This window comes from Nicotiana tabacum, chromosome 4, assembly GCF_000715075.1.
Source record: "Nicotiana tabacum cultivar K326 chromosome 4, ASM71507v2, whole genome shotgun sequence".
Classification (NCBI taxonomy): Eukaryota; Viridiplantae; Streptophyta; class Magnoliopsida; order Solanales; family Solanaceae; genus Nicotiana; species Nicotiana tabacum.
Genome location: NC_134083.1, coordinates 35,737,297 through 35,755,044, shown reverse-complemented (window position 1 = coordinate 35,755,044; position 17,748 = coordinate 35,737,297). Strand labels below are relative to the sequence as shown.

The window sequence follows — 17,748 nt, the reverse complement described above, 5'->3', positions numbered from 1 at the left end:
TCACGGAAATACATACCACTGTAAAAAAATAACTAATAAATATTTTTTATAACAACTAATAACATTAATTATTCATAAAATAATAATTTAACTATTTTACTAATTTTTTATCACAACAATAATGTAATCCGGATAAAAAACAGTAATTTAATTAAATCACAAAACAATCACGAAAAAATATAGATCACGATAAAAACCAATTAATATGCATTTTTTATACATGAGTTTTAACAAAAAGTAAGTCGGAATACCTGGATTTATAATTTTTTGAAAGGTGAAGATTTGATAATTTGGGGACCGAAACGAGCAATTCACTACGCAATGATACCGTAGATCCGATGTTAGCTTGCTACAATATTGAGAAGATACACCTTTTGCGGGGACGGGTGAGCTTCCCTTACCTAAGAATTAAGATAGAGTTCTGTCCAATTATTGGGATATTCAAGGGAATCAGAGGAATAGTAAATACACATTAGCCGTCAAATGCGGATCTCCACATTAGAAAGTGTACAATTGCTTCTTCCCTTACTGCTAAATTTGTCCGCGGACATAATTAATGTACTTTAAATTAGTTCTTCACTTCTATGACCAGACAACTTAATCGTTTAAGGAGACAAATGTATATGCCTTTGAATCAGATTAAAAAAAGCTCACTTGTTCTCAAAAAGAGAGAGGTCATTATTTCACTCAAAATCACAGTGCGTCAGCATGTATTAAATAATGAAAATCTTCGATTCAAATTCTAACTATTAAAATAATAAGTCACAATTAACTGCTAATTCGAACCCGGATTCAAGAGAAGCGACAAATATATTTGCCCCATCATCTGTTGTTTAAGACGAGCTTGAGTAATGTTTCTTTTCATTATCTTCGACGTAGTTTTATTTTCTTAACGGAGAAGAAAACATGAAACCTTCCTGCAAGTAAAGTCAAATAAACAAGACTGTCTGAGAGAGAAATAAGTTTGGGTTATACATTAGCCTTTGACCAGCATAGGCAACATATATTACGAACAAACATAAGACTTTAGGTACAAAGGATTTTAATATAATCATATAAGCTATATTCAGTTGTGTTAAATATCATCGTTAGATTGATAGAAAGAAATTAAAATGGATTGATCTTTTCTTATTTTTTGGTTGATAGATGGATCATATGTATATAGTTAAATTTTTTATATTTGGCTAAAACCGCTGACTTTAGCTCTTTTAAAAGTTGAATAGCCGGACACGAGTAATAAGTTTTGTTTATCATTTATCGAATTTAAATACATAAAAATCACTTATTTTAAGGTCAAGTCCTTAGTGGTTACGTTTGTTCAAGTTAAACATGGAATTTCTCCAAATTATACTACAAACATGTTTTTATGAATATTCAATATAAAAAAAAGTTGCTTTAGATTATTTGGGAAAAGATAGAATTCAGTTTTTTATTTCTAGCAGAGAGCATTTTGTTTCTACTGTCCGTGTGGAAGTTATGATTTCACCATAATTTACTACTCCATCCGTTCACTTTTACTTGTCCACTATTGACTTTGTACACCCATTAAGAAATAATAAATAAAGTGCATAATTTACCATGATACTCATATTAATTGATGTATAGTTTTAATAGATTTGAAAAATTATTTGGAATGAGTAATTAATGCTAAGGACAAAACAAGAAAAATAAATTATTTTTCGCTTGATATATGAAAAGTGACAAGTAAAAATGAAAATTTATTTTTAGAATATTTGACAACTAAAAGTAAACGGAGAGAGTAGTAAAAATAAAAAAGACCCACCTAAAATAAATCGGACCAACAATTGGGATATTCTAGGGAAGTAGAGGATTAAGTAAATACGGGTATCCCATTAAATGCGAATTTCAACAGTATTAGAAAGTGAAAATGATTTCTTCTACCATTGCTGCCAAATAATTTTCAGCATTTTCGTGATATAATATATTTCAATAGTTCTTTGACGGAACAATTTATTCGTTTCCTATTTTTAGCGTCAAAAGCCTTTGAATCAGACAAAATAAAAAGTCATCTGTCTCAACGGAAAAAAAAAAAGAAAAAGAAAAAAAGTCACCTGTCACAGCAATTGAAGTCGTCATGAATTATTTAACAAAATCTTCTAATTCAAAGTCTAATAATTAACGTACATCACAACTAACTCTTTCGAACAGGGATTCAACAAGAATTAAAGTGCATGACAAATACATTGCCGCATCATCTGCTGTTTAATACGAGTTTGATTTATGTTATCCTTAATATTTCGTCTTCGACGTAGTTTCATTTTCTTAACTGAGAAGAAATTAAAGCATGAAATGTATATAAATTCAAATGAATAAGACGTTCTATTGGAATGATAGTATTTGGGGTATACAGTAGACTTTGACCAGCATAAGCAAACATATAATACTAGCCAAAATAAGACTTTTAATATTAAGCGTTTTTACTGTAATAATAATCTATATTCAATTTTATTATCGTGTAAATTTAAAATGGTTAGATGAAAACAACTTTATTTATTTATTTATTTTGGAGCACAGCTTAAACTGTTGACTTTAGCTTCTTCAGTTGAATAACCACCCGGAACAAGTTTTGCTAGAATTTATTCAACTATCATACAAATCACTTACTTAATTAAGTTTAATGTCAGGTCCTTAGTAATTAAGTTACGCTCATGTAAATCATGGAATTATTTAACATTGTAATAAATAATTAATCATTTTAACTTAATAATTCGAATTTTTGTTGACTCTTAAGCAAATAATTCCTTATACTAATGGTCTCATGAATTAACTAACAATATTAACCCGCTAACAAACAACAACAACAACAATAACAAATCAAATGAAATTTCACAAATGCGTCTGGAGAGGGTAATGTGTACGCAGACCTTACCCCTACCTTATGAAGGTAAAGATCCTCGGTTCTAGAATAATGTTAACTTGCTTATTAAATCATTAAAGAACAGAAAGGACCAAATCGGCTGATGTTATTCTTTTCAAGAGCATTTCCATTTGCCACAATCCGATCAAAAATCATGAGTTTCATTTCACAGTTGGAGAATGTGGTCTAATATCGCAATTGATTTTTGCAGTTTCTGCGTAACGGGTAACAGAACATGCTACTATTGCAAAAAATAAAAACAAAATCAACGATGCTTTCAAAAGGTTGGCTTGCTACCCACGTAACAGGAAATTCTCAACAAACTTCCTGTACCAATTGAGAAATCCGTTGAAATTTTCCTATATCTCTTTACCGGTGTAGATCTTTCTGAAAATTTTAAAATCCATGTTATTTTTTCCGTTTTAAGTGACAAGAGTTTGACAGATAATTAAATTAAATTAAAATTTCAATTCAATTCAATAATGGACGAAATCCCGAATATGTGACTATGGAGTGCGCCTGTGATATGTTCAAACCCCAAAGTGCCCTCCACGACATAATAACAAATGACTATGTTGTCCCTCCCTACGAACAAAAGTAATTGTACTACACTTAACTATCACAAAATCCTTAGATCAACGTGAAGATCACGATGTGAATGCTTGGTTCACTTATGGGGGAATGTGTTGCGGCGATCAATGTGATCTTTTTTCTCCAATTAGAAAATTAGAAATTGCTAGCTCTTCCAAAAATGTAATACTAATAATAATTGTGATCAAGATTTTGACAAGCAACGCAGAGGAATAATATAATGATTAGACTATTTTGTCTTTTTAATTCATTTAGTGTTCCATGAAACCATGCTAAAATTTTAATACCAGGCTAAAATCTCCGTGCACTTCATTATTTTGACAGTATTAGAATGAACAAAGAGCTTTAAAATGTTAATTTAACTCATATATTATATTAGTGATAATTTTTAAAAATATTAAGATAATAATTTAAGAGTAATTTGATTCACAGATCAACTACGTAGAGTTTCAAAGGGTAAACATAGATAAAATAAATATAAAATCCATAATTTATAATTATAACATGTAAGTAATAATTTTAATAATAATGAACTGAAAAGGACAAATTCTGAGATCGTTATATTGTGACAGCTATAGACTATCAGATCTTGGAATCATCATTGCTTAAAAGTATGCACTTATTAGTTGCTTTCTCAAAACTTAATTGTTAAAAACTATCTCCGCAAACAAGGAAAACTCCTCAACACCCTAATCCATTTTTGACCTTGCAACCTTCTGTTTTATTGGATTAAGATTCCGTGGCATGTATCGTCAATTAACAAAAAACCAAGGGGCAATTACTAAAAACACAAAAATTATCTGGAAAAGACGCGCCTTCATTTTTTTTTTTGTCTTAGATATAAAGTGAATCAACTAACTTCCTTTCTCTTCCAAAACTGCTGAAACTTTGGTTAAAGCCAATGGAACTGGAGAGGGGATTCCCATTGCTAAAACAGCAGTACAAAGCTTTATTAAAGAAGAATTTTATAGTGGCATGGAGGAACAAGAGAGCTACATTCCTTCAGTTATTCTCATCCCTCTTCTTGATCTTCCTTCTTTTTATAATCCAAAAAGCTATAGAAGCCCGCTTCTCTTCTTCCTCCTCTTACGAGAACGTGCGGGACCCACAACCGTTAGTGTCGCCGCCAATCCCGCCGTGTGAGCAAAAGAACTTCATCCGTCTCCCCTGCTATGATTTTGTTTGGAGTGGTTCTCAGAGTCCTAAAATCGGGCAGATTGCGAGCAGAATTATGGCCAATAATCCTGGCCGCTCTATTCCTACCTCTAAGGTATATATTACTCCTACTTAACTTGTTATTTTCCGAATCTACCTTTACATTTTGATATTGAACTGACATATGTTTTGCAAAATGGTTGTAATTTGGGATTGACTTGAGTTTAAGTTTGAGTTCGAGTTTTTGTTTCTCTGTTTCTTTTTATTATCGTGTGAATCTTATATGAGTTGTTACTAATAAGTGTGTATAAATTGGAGTTGGATACAATGTGTTGTTAGAGCTGTTGAACTTATTCAAAAACACTTAAATAACTCCATGGAGAAATTACCTTTTTCAATTTTTTTTTTGATAACCGTGGTGTCCGGGCCAGCTTGCGCGCACTTTGAATACTTGTCACCTCCCGACAACAACATGTACTAGGTAACTTTGTCCACCAAGGCTTGGACATATGTGAATAAATCACCTAGTGTTTTTTTATCTCCGCTCAGATTTGAAGCTGAAACTTCAATGTTCTTACCCACTTCATTGAAAACCTTTTCAAAAAGAAAAATATTTGCTGTCAATGAGAACTTTTACAATTATCCTGTATGGTTGCTACTTATTGTCTACTTTTTCTAATGTGATTTTCTTTGTTACTAAGTATAACACATATAGCTTCTGCGGTTTGTGTCTTCCTTGTGTTTTTCCCTTGTCTGATTTCTATGCTTCTTATTTTATTTGAAAATTCTTGTGAGGGAAGAAATTCTGATAATCATCAGCCCAAATGAAGTTACTTTTGCCATCTTGTAACTTAAATTTTCCGTTAATATGAGATAGTACAGTTTGTTTGCTAGCAATAGATCTGCTTTCCCCTATTCATACTTTCAGAAAATAAATTTACAGATATTTCATGCTTGCCCTAAATGCTGCTGCTCTCTCCATGTAATAAGTCTGGCACACCATGGAAATAACAAGTCAACTTGTTCTTTACTTATGTTTTTTTTTCATGTTAATTCGTCATGTGGTAGCGGATGATTTGGCATTGACTAAATATATGAAGTAGGGAGACATGATCTTATCGCTTATATGAGAAGTGGACCTTTCCATTTCCTTACCTGACACATGGTGTGCATGAATGATATTGGTAATGTGCTTCTACTGCATGAGAGTATGCAAAGGGGATTCCCCTTGAAAAGAATGGACATTCCCAGTCTTTTACATATGCTTAACAAAAAGATTGCCTGAGCTAAAATAAAGGAAGACGAGAGGACTCCTGTCCTTTACAAGTTGATAAGGTTAAAAAATGCAGCTGAAACTTCCTTATCAAAATTTGAATTTGTTTGCTTTGTCTGAAGTTACCCATCTGTATCTTCTCCAACTTAAACCGTCACTGCTTTGTCTGAAGTTACCCATCTGTATCTTCTCCAACTTAAACCGTCACTAACTTCTGTTGGCAGATCTTCTATCTCGAAAAACATGGTTGAATCTGGAAATGCAGTCACCCATTTTGCCAAATCATCTGTTTCACAATTTGCCTCCCTAAAATGAACCATTTTTATGTTTCCTTTCCCAAGAATCTGTCTAGTGTTCACTATCAGCTTTCTCTATCGTCATGGAGGTGGTGCGACTCCTTTCAACATATTAACAACCAGTACAAAATCTAGTTTAAGAATTGCATTGATAAATCCTGAATTTATGCACCATTTTTAATTCCATAGAAGATGGATCTTGCTGTCCTCCTTTGGGTGTGCCAATCACCATTTTAACACCATTAAGATAGATCTTGCTGTCCTCCTTTGAGTGTGCCAATGTCCTGTTTACCACTATATATCATGAATGGTTCCTATAATTTGGTTCATTCCTTAGTTTAGTATGTCAAATCGAAGTCTTTGTTGGAACATTGAGTTATCATACTATGCCTTCTTTTCTGCAGGTTCTGTCATTTAGAACACGAGATGAAGTGGATGAATGGCTTTTCAAGAACCCTTTGCGTTGTGCTGGAGCTCTGCACTTTGTTGAAAGGAATGCTAGCATAATCAGTTATGGCATACAGACAAACTCCACTCCAGTTGTCAAACGAGGAGTCTTTGAAGATCCAACTTTTAAGTTCCAAATCCCACTTCAATTGGCAGCAGAACGTGAAATTGCAAGATCTCTGATTGGAGGTATATAAGTATGACATTTACTACTGGCTATGATCCGGTAAATGGATTGTGATGGTTTTCCTAAGCTCACTATTGTCCTACGGTTATGTACATTTTCAGATCCAAACTTCAGTTGGGTTGTCAGTTTCAAAGAATTTGCACATCCTGCTTTTGAAGTTTTTTCTGCCTTGGGTACTGTTGGACCTACCTTTTTCTTGGCGGTTGCTATGTTTGGCTTTGTATTCCAAATCAATGTTTTGATCATTGAAAAGGAGCTCAAACTTCGGCAGGTATCACCTCTCTTGCATTTTTGTAAGAGATAATATCATTCTTCTACTTCATGGAAGATATTACGTTTTCTAAATGTCACATTTTGTCTTACAGGCAATGACTATGATGGGTCTCTATGATACTGCCTATTGGTTGTCATGGTTCACTTGGGAGGGATTCATCACACTTCTCTCCTCTCTTCTCATTGTTCTCTTTGGGATGATGTTTCAATTTGAGTTTTTCTTGAACAACAGCTTCGCCGTCGTGTTTCTCCTTTTTTTCCTTTTCCAGCTTAATATGGTTCGACTCCACCATTCAATTTAACACTTTCACCAAATACAATCTGCATTCAGTTGCAACTTCTAATGAGGCAAACTAGTTTAATATTTCAAGTCCACTGATATAGAATTTCTGCACCTGTTGCCAGATTGGTTTTGCATTCATGCTGTCTGCTTTTATTAGCAAATCATCTTCAACAACAACTGTGGGTTTCTTCACATTTATTGTCGGTTTCATGACTCAGGCAAGTGCTTATCTTTGAATTGATTACCATCCATTACTGACTCAGTGGGATAACGTATTTCTCATCTTCCATTTTTTTTTCCAGCTTGTAACAGCATTTGGATTTCCCTACAGCAAAAAATATTCCAAATCTTATAGGATCATTTGGTCATTGTTCCCACCAGATCTTCTTGCTCAAGGTCTTCAGTTACTTGCTGATGCAACTGCCACTCCTGAAGATCCTGGTGTTAGCTGGAGTGGTAGGACAAAATGTGCTTTTAATGATACAGAGTGTGTAATAACTATGGTAAGACACCTACCACAACACTAGGGCTTTCTCTTTTAATTTCCAATTTTCTTGATGTTGGAGAGGAGGTACAGTATTTAGAGAGAGGTATTTGTTTGCTCGTAAATGATTTCAGTAGCTACTTCGTGTTCACTTCTCATCACTGCTACAACTCCGTGAGTTTGAATGAGAGGAGCGAATGAGTTATGGAGGGAGGGAGGAGAGACTCTGGGTCTTTGTTTCTTTCGTAGTGCGATACTGCTTTCAGTCGCATACAGTCATCTCGCATATAACATAGGCCCATTATCTGTTGTTTCTGTTAACAGAATGAGATTTACTTATGGCTCATGTCAACATTCTTTCTGTGGTTTGTTCTTGCTATTTACTTGGACAACATAATTCCGAATATTTCTGGTGTGAGAAAATCAATGTTCTACTTCTTGAATCCTGGCTACTGGACAGGCAAAGGTGGAAATAAGGTGAAAGGTAAAGCAAAATTTATTAGTACTAATAACGATCGTGCTGTGACAAAACCTTGAGGCTGTTGTTTTTGTGTTCAGAGGGGGGTATTTGTAGCTGCACAGGTTCAGTGCCACCCCTGGATAGTATTATACCCGATGATGAAGATGTTCTTGAAGAAGAGAACATTGTTAAACACCAAGCTACGCAAGGTGAAGTTGATTCTGATATTGCAGTTCAACTACATGGCCTTGTAAAGATATTTCCTGGAACAACAAAGATGGGCTGCTGTAAGTGCCAAAGGAAATCTCCTTATCATGCCCTCAAGGTATTTTATCTATTGGTCTAGGAGAAAATAACAGTAGCTGCTTTCCCTGTGCAAACGTAACTCATCAGTAGATACAGTTTCTGTGTTCAGATAGGAGTCGAGCATTTAATCTAGCTCGTTGACACTTACCTCAAAATTTGGTTTTTATTTCTCTTGCAACTTCTTCTGATTTCCTCGGCAATTTATTCAAATCAACATTCCTGTGAAGTCTGCGTTAGTACGCGTTTTACATGTTATGTAAGAGTAGCCTATGGAAGATGAGAAGTCCACATTTCGAAAGAAAAAAAAGTTACAAGAAACTAGCATCTATATTTAATAATACTCCGGAGATCTTACACCTTTACCGTAGCTGCATCTGCATCTCATTTTTTGGAGTCAATATTGCAGGGCTTATGGGTGAATCTTGCAAAGGATCAGCTATTTTGTCTTCTTGGGCCGAACGGAGCTGGAAAAACTACTGCTATTAATTGTTTGACTGGGATTACACCTGTTACCGCAGGAGATGGTAATATTGTTTTCAGTTTCACAAAAAGAAATTCTATGCTCATTGCAAATTGCTTGTGTGTAACAAGAAGTTGCTTTTAACAGCACTAGTATATGGTCAGTCCATAAGAAGCTCTACGGGCATGTCAAATATTCGAAGGATGATAGGAGTTTGTCCCCAGGTGACTATTATTATCTTTATATGTTTCTATTTGCAAATCTTTCATGGATCTCACTAATACTCTATCCTAGCAATATGTGTTTGCTTAAAACAAATCCATTCATTTTTGTCATTTTATAGTTTGATATTCTTTGGGATGCATTGTCCGGTCAAGAACACCTTCATCTTTTTGCCAGCATTAAAGGTCTATCCCCTGCTTTAGTAAAAGAGGTGAGAGCATATAAACCTAATCTTTGTCTAGCCTTTTGTACCTATCTAAAGATCTTATGAACATGCTAAACCACCGACTAATTGAGCCGATTATAAATCCTGCTTAACCAATATTTCGATCAAATCACAGGTCGTAGAGAAGTCACTAGCCGAGGTAAAACTCACAGATGCAGCCAGAATGAGAGCTGGTAGTTACAGTGGAGGAATGAAACGACGCCTCAGTGTTGCTATAGCACTTATTGGTGAACCAAAATTGCTCATTTTGGATGAACCGGTAGGTTTTGGAAAATATGTTTTCTCCTGATGTTATGAGAATTATCCAAAAAGAAATTTATCATGACATTCTCTTCTTTAAAACATGAAAACCCTCATAGACTACTGGTATGGATCCAATAACTAGAAGACATGTCTGGGACATAATTGAGGATGCAAAAAAAGGGCGTGCCATTATACTGACCACTCACTCAATGGAAGAAGCTGACATCTTAAGTGACCGTGTTGGTATCGTGGCAAAGGGTAGACTTCGTTGCATTGGAACTTCAATAAGATTGAAATCAAGGTTTGGAACTGGTTTCATTGCTAATGTAAGCTTTTCTGGTGGGACAAATGGGACTCCTGAAAGAGGAGATACTTTGAGTACATCTCAACCTGAAGCTGTGAAACAGTTCTTTAAAAGTGTATGACAAAGATGCCTTTACTTTTTCCCGTTCTTTTCTGAAACTGTTAAATGAACTGGTTTTGATTTGCAAATTATGTCCACAGCGCTTGGATGTGGTGCCTAAAGAGGAAAACAAGTCCTTTTTAACCTTTATTATTCCCCATGACAAGGAGAAGCTGTTAACGGTAATATCTTTGAAGCGACTATGAGATTAGATTAGTTTAAGATTATATTAGTTTCTTGCAACTTTATTGTGGAATAAGCACACGAGTTTTGGGCTTTTAGCTCATTCTATGATCATTGACTTTTACTCTCAATCAGGACTTCTTTGCTGAGCTTCAAGATAGAGAGAAGGAATTTGGCATTACAGATATCCAGCTTGGTCTTACAACTCTTGAAGAAGTTTTTCTAAACATTGCTAGACAGGCAGAACTGGAAGATGTTGCTGAAGGAAGCTTCGCGACTCTTACTTTGAATTCTGGGCTCTCACTTCAAGTAAGTTGATTATCATATTCTTCGTGATAAAATTGCATCTGTAATTCTACTCACTGTGAAATGAGTAACACAAGTTTTTCATTTGTGGATTTGACTATTCAGATACCTATAGGAGCAAGATTTGTGAAAGTCCCAGGAACAGAATCTGCTGAGAATCCTATAGGTACTATGGTAGAAGTGTACTGGGAACAAGATGATTCTGGTTCACTCTGTGTTTCTGGTCACTCACAAGACATGCCAATACCAGCTCATGTTCAACTAAGAGATCCTCCAGCAGCTACTTCTGGTAGCAGCTTTTTACGAAGACGAAAACAAATTCGTGGAATTGTGATTGATCCTGCACAGATTACGGGTGCAAGTTCATAATAACGGTAGACTTAATAGCCACAGTAAGTTAAAAGGTTTTACATAACTATTTTTGTGTATAGGTGATTTGATATAAAACTTGGAGTATATGTTTATCATCAGAACATTTTTTTCAAGGCAGTTTTTTTGTATGTTGTAGCGTCGTTTTTGGTTGACATTAATTTATCTGTATATTACAAATCTATCCCAAAGATAAATGCAGAAAGAGTTTTCATACAAACAGTAACTAATTGATCTCTTGATATTGGGACAAACAACATATAATCATGGAAACCGTTTGGGGTTTATCACAATTCTTATATTTCCTTGGGAAGGATTTCTTGCATTTCCCACTCATCATTAAAGAATGAGCTATTAGTGTTGTACATCAATTAGAAGCATAATGATTATTTAGATGCGGTTCGAAATTTTGTAGCCATTTTGCATAATACGAAGCAATAACTATTTTTCACATAATCATATATTACTCCCTCCGTTCACTTTTACTCGTACAGTATTTTAAAAATAGATTTTCACTTTTACTTGTCACTTTTAGTATATAAAGAGAAGGCAGTTTCTTTTTTCCTATTATACCCACAATATTAATTACTAATTTTAAATCATTTTCTCAAATTCATTAAAAATATGCATCAATTAATATGAGTATCATGGTAAATTATGCACTTCATTTATTATTTCTTAAGGAGTGTGCAAAGTCCATAGTGGACAAGTAAAAGTGAACGGAGGAAGTATTAAATATATTATCGCCCCTAGCAACAACAACAACAACAACAACAAACCAGTAAAATTACACTAGTGGAGTTTGGGAAAGGTAGAGTGTACGCAGACCTTACCCCTACCCCAGAGGGGTAGAGAGGCTGTTTCCGGGATACCCTCGGCTCAGAGACAATAGATCTGTGACAACAAAACCCAAAAAAAATCAGCAACGTGAGAGGCAACAAATAAATGGAAAAGCAGTAACACAAATATTATGCAAAAGTGTGAAACACAACATAAATCGCTAGCAGTGCTAGACAAAACACTATCATACTCGTCGGTACAAAGAGGAAAACCGGGACAAAGAGGAAAACCGCTCGACTACCCTTTAACCTACAACCCTAATGCTCGATCTCCGCACCTTCCTATCAATTGCCATGTCCTCGAAAATCTGGAGCCGCGCCATGTCCTGTATGATCACCTCGCCCCAATACTTCTTGGGCCGCCCTCTACCTCTTCTCATACCTGACAAAGCCAACCGCTCACACCTCCTAACCGGGGCATCTAGGCTTCTCCTCTGCACGTGTCCGAACCATCTAAGTCACGCTTTCCACATCTTGTCGTCCACCGGAGCCACACCCACCCTCTCCCAAATATCTTCATTCCTAATCTTATCCAGCCTAGTGTGCCCACTCATCCATCTCAACATCCTGATTTCTGCTACTTTCATCTTCTGGATATGTGAATTCTTGACTGGCTAACACTCAGCCCCATACAACATGGTCGGTCTAACCACCGCTCTATAGAACTTACCTTTGAGTTTCGGTGGCACATTTTTGTCATACAGGACTCCAGACGCTAACCTCCATTTCATCCACCCCACCCCAATACAGTGTGTAACATCCCCGTCGATCTCCCCATCTCCCTGGATAATTAACCCTAAGTACTTAAAACTTTCTCTCTTGAGGATGACCTGTGAGTTAAGCCTGACTTCCACATCTGCTTCCCCCGTCACGTCGCTGAACTTACATTCCACATATTCCGTCTTAGTCCTACTCAACTTGAAACCTTTAGACTCCAGGGCCTGCCTCCATACCTCCAGTCTCCCATTAACGTCGTCTCGCATCTCATCAATCAGAACTATATCATCAGCGAACAACATACACCATGGCACCTCTCCTTGGATATGGTGTGTCAGTGCGTCCATCGCCATGGCAAATAAGAACGGGCTGAGCGCAGATCCTTGGTGTAGCCCCATAACCACCGGAAAAGGCTCTGAGTCACCTCCTACAGTCCTAACCCGAGTCATAGCTCCATCATACATATCCTTTATCGCCCTAATGTAAGTCACCGACACACCTTTCACCTCTAGACTCCTCCAAAGGACGTCCCTGGGGACCTTGTCATACGCCTTCTCTAGGTCAATAAACACCATATGCAAATCCCTCTTCCTATCCCTGTATTGTTCCACCAACCTCCTGATAAGGTAGATAACTTCCGTAGTAGAACGACGCGGCATGAACCCGAACTGGTTTTTCGATATAGACACCGCCTTCTTGTCCTCCCTTCCACTACCCTCTCCCAAACTTTCATGGTATGACTTAATAACTTGATACCCCTATAGTTGTTACAATTTTGGATATCACCTTTGTTCTTGTACACTGGAACTATTGTACTCCACCGTCACTCATCAGGCATCCTCTTCGTCCTGAAGATAACATTAAACAACTCAGTCAGTCACTCCAAGCCTGCTCTACCCACATATCTCCAAAACTCTACTGGAATCTCGTCTGGTCCAGTCGCTTTGCCCCGACTCATCTTACCCATTGCACGCACGACCTCCTCAACCTTAATACGCCTACAATACCTAAAGTCGTGGTGGCTCTCGGAGTGCCCCAATTGCCATAACATGATGTTTTCACCCCCCCTCTTCATTCAGAAGTTTATGAAAGTACGACTGCCATATTTGCCTAATCTGCGCCTCTTCCATCAATACTCGACCGTCCTCGTCTTTGATACACCTCACTTGATCCAGGTCACGAGCCTTCTTCTCTCTCGATTTGGCCAACCGAAATAACTTCTTGTCCCCACCTTTGCCCCCAAGTTCCTCATACAGCTGACCAAATGCAGCAGTCTTAGCCTTTGTGACCGCTAATTTCGCCTCCTTCCTACCCTCCTTATATCTTTCTCTGTTCGCTCTCCTCTGATCCTCGTCGATGCTCTCTACTAACTTAATGTAAGCCGCTTTCTTGGCTTCCATTTTACCTTGGACCACGTCATTCCACCACCAGTTGCCTCGGTGCCCGCCAGAGTAACCTTTTGAAACTCCCAACACTTCTCTCGCTGCCTCCCTTATATAGTCTGACGTCGCCATCCACATAGCACTAGCGTCCCCACCACTCTTCCAGGCACCCATAGTCGTCAGTCGTCCCTCCAACTCCCGCGCATTATACTTGGACAAAGATCCCCACCTGATCCTCAACTGACCCAATACAAACCTCTTCTTCCTCTTCATCAAGATACCGACGTCCATCACCAGGAGCCTATGTTGAGTTGCGAGGTTCTCACTCGGGATCACCTTGCAATCCTCGCACAACCCCCTATCGCACCTCCTGAGTAGGAGATAGTCAATCTGAGTCTTAGCCACCATGCTCCAAAAAGTAACCAAATGTTCCTCCCTCTTCGGAAACATAGAGTTCACGATCACCAACTCAAAAGCTCTAGCGAAATCCAACAGTGAGGTACCACCCCCGTTCCTATCACCAAAGCCGAAGCCACCGTGCACCTCACCATAGCCACCAACAGACGACCCAATATGACCATTGAAATTCCCTCCTATGAATAGCTTCTCCGTGGGCGAAATACCCCGCACCACCTCATCCAGCATCTCCCAGAAGCGCCTTTTAACCTCCTCGTCCAAGCCCGTTTGCGGCGCGTAAGCGCTAATGACATTCAGAGTGCTCCCTCTAACTACTACCTTAATCGCCATCAATCTATCATTCACCCGCCTAACCTCTACCACCGACTCTCTGAACTCCCTATCCACCAAAATGCCCACTCCGTTCTTGCCCTTCACGACTCCGGAGAACTACAATTTATACCCGTCTACATTCCTCACCTTTGATCCTACCCACCTAGTCTCGTGCACACACGCTATGTTGACCCTCCTCTTCCGGAGAATCTTCGCCAGCTCTATAGACTTACCCGTCAACGTCCCTATATTCCACGATCCAATTCTCAACCTACGGGCGACCTTGTTCCCTTTACCCCCTCTGGGCCCCGTCCCACCCCCTGACCTTTGCCCTACCCCCCTCCCTCCACCCGACCTTCCCGAAGACATGACCCTATTCTGCCATTACAAACCACAGTCTCTATACGTACGAAGGTCTAAAAATGAAAAAGAAAAAAAAACACCACACATAACAACAAAAGGAGCAAATAGTAACTACAAACCCACTACTAGGCTGACTAGACTAGTACGAAATACTAGGGCAACAAAGTAATTAACACAAGAGACAGAGAAACAGGAGGCGGGAGGTACCAATTCCCGCGAATAGAACCTGGAACTTTCGACTTGGTATACTCCCGATGCTGCGGAACCTGGCGTATAGCTGCTGCTCTACTGCTTCTGCGCGTGCACCTCCCTACCGCCGCCAAACAGCCACAAAAGTGATACCTGAAGAGGAACAAGTTTCAGAGAGAGAGAGAGAAAGAGAGAGAGTACTTTAAACTGTGTATACTGAAGTATGCAGGCAGCAGCAAAATAAGCCCTCCTAGTTGAGTTTGCATCAAAAAGGAGAAAGGGAACGGAACGAAATGCAAAGACACACACACTCTCTCTCTCTCTCACTCACTCACTGCAACAAAAGCAGAAATACAGAGAGGGTTACTGGAGTGGATTAGCGTATAGCCGTATAGTGTTCTCTCTGTTATGATACTTTTTGCAGAACGGTACACTGCTAATTTGCACAGGCGGTGAGCTCCATATTATTATCGCCCCTAGCAAATATACATATATATATAGAGAGGGGGCTGCTATTTAAGTTAATTTCTCAAATAACTTCCTTTGACATGGTGAATATGGTTGTCCTCTATACTAAGTGAAAAACATCTTTCTATTTACAAAAATCTTGAAAATAGAGACCAAATTGGAAAGGTTACTTTTAGTTATTCTGGTTCGATCGTTATTCTTCCAATTTGTTTTTGTCCTCTTTGAGTGGTTACTTTGGATTAGTACAACAGAGAGATAAGAGTCGAGCACTTAAGATGACCTCTGTGTGTGTATTAAAAGTTGCTTATTTTTCCGTTAAAACCAAATTACAAATGTTCGAATGGTTTAGATGTTGAAGAAAAGCGAAAATATTACGTCTAATTGAGAGAAAAGAAATTACATTTACCTAAAAAAAGCATTCAAATAATTCTTGAAAATTTTACACTAAAATAAAACTCTTAAACTTTCCAAATAAAAAAGAAACTCTCCACATAAGACTACTGACATATAAGTAGGATAGAAGATTTATAATTACTATAGCCTAACCAACCTTAAACAAATCATGTCGATTAAAAAAAAAAAACGCTTGAATACCAAGTTGGTGGGAATGATATCAAACAAATGAAACAGAAATTTTTATTTGTTTCGTTGGAGCAGGGTCCTATGAGAAATCGAGAGTGAAAAAGAAAGACATAGAAGGTGACGTAATACGACGAATAAAGAGGAAACATTTTCACAACCTAGATACTTGTGCCTGCGTAGGGTGTAAATAGGTCGGGTTGGTTCGGATTTTTTAATTAACAAATCAAACTAATGGTGTCGGATTTTTAAATTTATAAACCAAACCAAACCAACAAATTCGGGTTTTTCAATCTCGGATTTTCTCGGATTTTTCGAATTTTTTCCGGTAAAGTCTTTATAGCATAAAATATGTAACTTGTGCTCCAAATATTTTTTTAAGTCCTAGTAAAATACAACTATATAATGTGTTTTCCAAGAAACTAACACAACAATATGAGGTAAGTCATAGCATTATACTAAAATATTCAATAACAATGATAAAATAATAAAATTGCATAAAACAAATATTGCTAATTAATAAGCCATAATGAAAATTAACATAGTCAAAAAATACTATATAGGTCATGCTAAAATAAGTATAACTAATAAGTACTAATATTAATTACATAACTAAGTACTAAAGAAAAAGATAAACTAAGTTATGCATTTTCATTATAAACCAATGTAAAACTAAAATAATTATCCAACACTTTCGTCATTCCTAGTATTGAATTGAATTTCTTTTATTGGCATTAGTATTGATTTGAACTTTGTTTGAGTTACTACATTTATGGGCTACAAAATTTATTCACCATTCAAGAATGTTAAGTCTAAACTTGAAATAATACGTTAAAAGATAAAACTGTGAAAAAGTTTAAAAAATTTTACATTACAATAAATATTTATATGTATAAAATATTTTTAAAAATTATATAAATATACTATCAAGTTGGTTTGGTTTCGGTTTGCCTTTTTTTAGTTAAAACCAAACCAAATCAATTATGGTGAGGTTTTATTTTCCAATACCAAACCATATCGGATTTTTTTTTCGGTTTGACTCGAATTATCGATTTGGTGCGGTTTATCGATTTTCTTTGTACACCCCTACTTGAGTGTGTCAAGACTGTCAAATTACACAATATTGGTAAATGGAGAGACTGTCATTCCTTTTGATGCTGCTAAGGGACTTAGACAAGGAGATCCAATCTCCCCATTTTTGTTTGCAATTGTCATGGAATATCTTAGCATGAGCCTAAATGGACCGAAAGAAGACAAAACTTTCAAATATCATCCTAAGTGTGCTAAGCTAGGCATTACTCACTTGAGTTTTGCTGATGATTTGTTGTTGTTCTCTAGAGGTCATCTACCATCAATTGCTGCCTTGCACAGATGTTTCAGTCAGTTCTCTCAAACCTCAGGCCTACAAGCTAATTTAGGCAAAAGCTTTGTCTACTT

At 37.1% G+C, this 17,748-nt stretch overlaps 2 protein-coding genes across 3 annotated transcripts; one reads left to right on the top strand and one right to left on the bottom strand.

Moving 5' to 3' along the window:
- Positions 1-4,310: 4,310 nt before the first annotated feature.
- Positions 4,311-11,271, top strand: LOC107797167 (ABC transporter A family member 2). Of its 2 annotated transcripts, XM_016620032.2 has the most exons (16): positions 4,311-4,739; positions 6,598-6,829; positions 6,929-7,098; positions 7,193-7,378; positions 7,506-7,601; positions 7,686-7,886; positions 8,192-8,351; positions 8,426-8,652; positions 9,040-9,157; positions 9,241-9,317; positions 9,437-9,526; positions 9,657-9,800; positions 9,901-10,203; positions 10,289-10,369; positions 10,506-10,679; positions 10,782-11,271. In XM_016620032.2, the coding sequence occupies exons 1-16, from the start codon at positions 4,371-4,373 to the stop codon at positions 11,043-11,045; spliced, it is 2,892 nt and encodes a 963-aa protein (XP_016475518.1). In that variant the 5' UTR covers positions 4,311-4,370; the 3' UTR covers positions 11,046-11,271. The 2 variants fall into 2 exon arrangements, with proteins under 2 accessions (XP_016475518.1, XP_075107779.1); XM_075251678.1 differs by lacking the exons at positions 8,192-8,351; positions 8,426-8,652.
- A 2,388-nt stretch (positions 11,272-13,659) lies between these two features.
- LOC142179870 (uncharacterized) lies at positions 13,660-14,730 on the bottom strand. Its single transcript, XM_075250759.1, has one exon. The coding sequence runs from the start codon at positions 14,728-14,730 to the stop codon at positions 13,660-13,662; it is 1,071 nt and encodes a 356-aa protein (XP_075106860.1).
- Between the last annotated feature and the right edge of the window lie 3,018 nt (positions 14,731-17,748).